Genomic DNA, 6,093 nt, shown 5'->3' with positions numbered 1-6,093 from the left:
ATATATACATACACATATATACAACAAGCAAATAGAAAACATACAGTGATACTTCAGCCTGTTTATATAATTGTTCATGATGCTATAATCATATCTATGGCTTCTTCTTCCACACCTATTCTTTCTCCTGCTTTCAGTCAAAGCCTCAGCTGGCCTGGGTCTTGTACCTAATTCAGTGGCTAAACTTTTCATTCCAGAAAGATCTAGTTCTCAATCATCCTGCTTTTTTTTTGGTTGCTGTGGTTTTCCATTAAGATTTACCATTGGACATGGCAGCAGTAAGAGGCTCCAAATATCATATTCCATGCTTCCATTGTGTAGAAGCCACCCAATTTTCTATTAGTAATTGGAATCAATAACCCCAGCCAATAAGTTATTTTTTTTCTAAGTGGGTTCAGTTGCATAAAAAGTCTAAAATTCCCAGGAGATAGTTGCATCTTTCATTGAATGGAACCATTTTTGTGTCCTCTGGTGTAAACATTCTTCTTTTAGGAACCAATATCTCAAAATCAGCAGAGCTCAAAGTTGCTAGGATGGGGAGCAAAAAGTCTGTTAGTGGTTTATTGGGTTTAATAATGGGGAGCTACTCCCATTTCCACCTTTTGATTCCTGAATCTATGTACAGGTACACTTCAGAGATATTGTGAGTTCAGTTCCAGACCATGGCAATAAAGCATATATTGCAGTAACGTGAGTCACACAATTTTTTTTTTTTTTTGCTTCCCAGTGCATATAACAGTTATGTTTACATTATATTATAGTCTATTAAATGTGCAATAGCATTATGAAAAAGTTTGAAATATCATGAGAATCACCAAAATGCGATTCAGAGAAGTGAGCACATACTGTTGGGAAAATGGCACCAATAGTCTTGCTCAAAGCAGGGTTGACACAGATCTTCAATTTGTCAAATGCAGTATCTGTGATGCAGAATAAAATGAAACACAGTAAAATGAGGTATGCTTGTATTCTGTCTGTGTTGGAGACAGCAATATATGATGGTCTCTAATTCAAAGCACATGCTGAATCAACTAGAACTCCATCATTTCAGGATATTACCTTCCCTGTAGGTCACTGCAGGTGTCTTCAGTAAGCCATTCTACCAAACAATTAGGCCAGCTGCTTCTGGGTCATGGAGTATGTAGTAAAACCAGTTAATTCATGAAAAGTCAGAATTATTAATTTTATTTATAAAAGTGACTCAGGATTTTAATTTTCTTAATGTAATTTTTTATTAGAGAAATTCTCATAGTAATCATATAAATAAATAACATGAAATACTGACTATAGGAAGAAAGAGAGAAAGGAAAGAAGGAAGGATAAGGACTGGAGGGGAGGGGAAAGGAGGGAAAGGAAGGGGAGGGGAGGGGAGGGGAGGGAAGGTGAGAGGAGCGAAGGGAAGAAGGCAGGCAGGCAGGCTACTTTGATCTCTCAGATACAGCTGGGGTTGGAGAGATGAGGCATGCTCTCCCAGCTGCTTGGGCCCCTTGGTGCAAATTTATTTTACTTCAATTCTCACTTTGAGCTCAGAATCCAAAGAAATCGGCAGTTCTCTTTTTCATACCAATGTGCATCAAGTGCCCACCACAGTCCCTTTGGCTGAGCTGATAACAGAGTCTCCGGGAGCTCGTAAACCTATCAGAGATAAAAGAACGTCTGGTCCAAAAATGGAAAGGAAGGGAAGAAAGCAAGAAGAAAGGGGACATTAATTGAGCATATGTTTCTTATTTATAATTTTGTGTCTCTAATGCCCCATTTCAGGGAGCTCTGGTCGCGTAGTGCCTAAGGCATTCGACTGTTAACCGGAAGGCTGGCAGGTCAACCCACCAGCGACTCCTCAGAAACAAGGGTGGGCAATCTACTTCTGTAGTGATACCACCTCGGAAACCCAAGGACGGGTAGCTATGAGTTGGACCCGACTCCATGGTAGTGCATTTGGTTTTTGGTTTTTGGTGGTGCAGTGGTTAAAGCACTTAGCTCCTAACCAAATCCATCAGCTGTTCTGTAATAGAAATATGTGGCTGTCTGTTCCATAAGGACTTACAACCTTGGAAACCCTATGGGGCCATTCTACTCTGTCCTTACAGGGTTGTGACGTGTTGGAATTGACTCAAGGGCAATGGGTTTGTTTTGCGCTTGTTTATTTATTGGAATGCCCCATTTAGTTCTCTTACACTTCTCTAGCAATCACTCAATTACATTTACCACATGTAATCATATCACCATAACCTAAAAAATACTGTTGATCTCCTGGTTCACCATTTGGCTAAAGTGTACCATTGGCCACAATTTACTCATTGGCTCTCTGTTTTGAGGGTTTCTCTGCACCTACCCTCTCATACATTTTCTTGTTGCTGTTATTAAATGCTACTGAGTCAGTTCCAACTCACCGAGACCCTATGTACAACAGAACGAAATACTGCCCGATCTGCACAGCCATCATAACCATTGCTCTGCTTGAGCCGTCATCACAGCCACTGTGTCAATCCATCTCATTGAGGGTCTTCCCCAGCAGGACATCCTTCATCAGAGTGTGAGCCCTTCTGACACCATGACCAAAGTATGTGAGACAAAGCCTGGCCATTCTCAATTCTAACAAGCATTCAAGCTGTAGTTCTTCCAAGATAGATTGTTCAGTACACACTACAGAGTCAGCCAATTAGCACCTAGCAAACTCTCTCCTACTTCTCCAGAATATTTGTTATCCTTCAGGACTTCAAGTACAAAAGGACTATAAAGACTCCTTATATAATTGAACCCACAACTGTGGTTTCCAGCCAAACAAAGTACAGGCATGTGAGTTAAACATTTACCTCAAGTAGACACACACCCTGGAGAGAACAATCATGGGAGAAGGAAGGGCTGCTTATGCACAGGGAGATAGCTCAGGGTGCAGAAGAGTATGAAGGGATGGACACTGGACTATGGGGAGGAAGTGGGAAGGGAGCTGCTGCATTATAAATTTTGGTCAATGACATGAGACAAAGTATATGTGAACTGCTGTATGAAAAGTGAATTTACTCTGTAAATCTTCACCCAAATCCTAAAAAAAAAAAAAAAAAAAAAGACTCCTTATATAGTTATTTTCATGCTAGCCAGAAGAAAGCCATGAATTTATACTGGGTCTAGTGACTTCCTATTATCTACTTTGATTCTTACAAATACTTAAAGCAGAGCTTAGCATTCCTAAACTTACTACATGAATTATTATTACAGTAATGAAATATAAAAATCAATCTCTGATATTTCAACAATGAAATTGTATAAGAACAGGGTAAAGGCAATAAGAAAAAAAAAATATCAGTAGAGATGAATGTCACAAAGAAGGTAAAGGGATTATTTCCATAGATTTCTGATGTAGATTTTCAGAATTTAAGATACCAAAAGAATACAAGGCTATTTTATAGCTAAGAAAAAGTTTTAGAGAAAGACTGGAGAATTCTAAATCTTCATTGTCCTTCTGCACGGTTCTTAAACAGTTGCCAGAATTAAATGGCCAAGAGAGTTGTCTAAGCCCTTCACAATTCTAATCAATCACCTACAGTTGACTAATATTTTTTTGTCATAATCTCACCCAGTTAGAGGTACTTAGAACTGAGACAAAGTATTCCAATATACTGAATAGCAGAGAGCCTGAGAAAAAAATTGCAGGAAAATTATCCATAAGTGACTAATGAGGAGGAGGTAAAATTGCAAGGGGAAGAGGAGGCAGCATTGCAGGGAAAGAACATGAGGCTCTCATCATTTATTTTCTGGGCACGTTGAGAGGAAACAAAGAATGAAAACCCAGTTTCTCCTAGGCCATGTCATAATTCACACAGTCAATCCCTTAAAGCAGTCAACCTTAAGACAAGTCCTTGAGCATCTGATTATTATGTTGCAAGAACTCTGTTGACTCCATCATTCCAGAAAACTATTTGGTATTCTGTAGTTTCTATTAAAAAAAAAAAAAAAAAACTTCTGAAAACAAAGTTTATCACACATGGGGCGCAGCAGAAATTGCAAATTCGAATAGAAGTATCTTGTCAGCAGTCTTTGCCTCATTTCCCACCATATAACAAGAATTCTTTAGATTTTGAATCTCTGAGCACCACTATCCCAGGTGGTTTGTGTTCTGCTCCCCCTACAGTCCCAAGCACTGTGTCCTCAGAACACAGAAGTACTCAGCCGAGTCACGCCAATAGACAAAGAATTTCCTCAGGTGAAAGGAGCTTTCACTCTTCCTAAATTCAGCCTCAAAACCGTTGATGCCTTTGACCAGTGTGTTGTCCCCTGAAATGTACTTCAGGAGAAACTGGAGGCCCTGGTTGGGGTACTGAACGTACCAGAAGAGATAAGGAGTTGTGCTATAGGAGTAATTGCATCTCAACTCCAGTGAGGCTCCTTCAGAGACAGAGACTTGGACATCAGGCTGGGTCACCAACTGAGCTCTGGCATCATCTGCAAAATCAAAGTTTTGTCAGTGAATGTAGTGCAGATTTCACTATGAAAAGTATTTCCAATCAGAGTCTGTGGAACTAGGGAGTATAATAAAACTTTACTCACTCAGGGAAACAATCATCTCAAGGACAGGAATGAGCAACAGGATCATGGCTGAGCAGTGAAGACACACAGGCTGTTTTCTGGAAGATCTCTCCAGAGTAGGCAGGAAAATGTCTGAGGATTCAAAGCTCCTGGAAATATGAGCTGTGGGGAAGGTTAAGCAGGACAAGTCCTTTACTTAGGTAAAAACATCAAAAGTTCTGAGGTGAGCTTGAATGCTTTCTGACCTCTCATTCTTGTCACTTGTCTCTTTTGGCAAAGAATTCAGTATGAGGTCTTCAGCCAGCTGCAGGGAGGTGGGGCTGAGCCAATGATGCTGATCTTCAACAGAAATAAGATCTCTAGTTTGTGCAGCATTGCCATCTGGAGGCCAGGCACGGAACCAAGGATCCAGAGTCCCCACAGAGAGCTAATTAGTGTTCCTTCTCTTTTCTGTGATATTATGTTACACACCAATGATAACGTGTTTGTTTATGTATATAAAATTTTATTTATATAATATGATAACATGTTTATTTCTTCCTAAAACTATGATGATGTTTTCCTCTCTTGGCTTTGCCCATATGCCAAGCAGCAGAGGCAGGCAGCATGAACATAAGAGGCTACAACTCTATGGGAAACAGGATCTCTATTGCCCTGAGTATGGGGCTGGAGGAAGAGCACCCTGAGGGGGAGAGAGAGACTAATCACTAATCCTAAATTTCCACATGCATGAGGCACACCCAAACCAGAAGCCCTATGAACTGAACTGAGACTGATAAGGCTCAGACAAACCCCTGGATTGCAGGCATGCAAAACAGACCTAAATTAATGTAGTAGCACCTTCAGGAATTGACCTGAGTGCCTAAGGCACTTGACTGCTAACCAGAAGGCTAGCAGTTCAAACCCATCAGCCACTCCTTGGAAAGAGGATGGGGCACTCTACTTCTGCAGTGATACTGCCTTGGAAACCCAAGGAGGGGTCGCTATGAGTCGGGTCCAACTTGACGGCACATAACAACGACAATAACAATAACAAACAAGTTTCAGACTAATCTCTGAGCTAAATGTGACTAGAGAACAGATCTAAAATATCATAGCAAAGAATTAGAGAACTGAACTGAGATTTGAGCTAGAGTTGTCCAAAACTTAGTGTGAAATAAATTGGTTTTCTTTCTTAATCAAACAAAAGCATCAACATTCTCCACAGGATGATTGAAAGAAGGAAAAAAATCTACATAATTTATGTTAAAATGCATTCCAAAATTATCTGACATACAAAGAACCAGAAAAATTGACCAATATTTAAGCAAAAGATAACCAATAAATGTGAACCTGAAGAATGCTGGGGGAAAAAAATGTTGAATCAGCTTTTTTAAACATGAATTTAAAAAAAGAAAGAAATTATAGAGTAGGAATTCTCAGCAAAGAAGTAGAAACTATAAAAGAATCAAATGGGAACTATGTTGTTGTTGTTGTTGTTGTTGTTAGGTGTCGTCAAGTCATCTCCGACTTATAGCAATCCTATGTACAACAGAACGAAACACTGCCTAGTCCTGTGCCAGCCTCACA

At 39.9% G+C, this 6,093-nt stretch overlaps 1 gene segment (V, D, J or C); it reads right to left on the bottom strand.

Moving 5' to 3' along the window:
• Positions 1 to 4,123: 4,123 nt before the first annotated feature.
• LOC103205831 lies at positions 4,124 to 4,597 on the bottom strand. The segment is given in 2 exon segments: positions 4,124 to 4,440; positions 4,546 to 4,597. Coding segments are annotated over 2 exon segments (363 nt in total).
• Between the last annotated feature and the right edge of the window lie 1,496 nt (positions 4,598 to 6,093).

The sequence above is a fragment of the Orycteropus afer genome, unplaced genomic scaffold (genome assembly GCF_000298275.1).
Source record: "Orycteropus afer afer isolate SDZICR_OR568_19922 unplaced genomic scaffold, OryAfe1.0 scaffold00292, whole genome shotgun sequence".
NCBI lineage: Eukaryota > Metazoa > Chordata > Mammalia > Tubulidentata > Orycteropodidae > Orycteropus > Orycteropus afer.
Note: the sequence above shows the minus strand (reverse complement) of the source record. Positions and strands in the feature narration are given on the sequence as shown.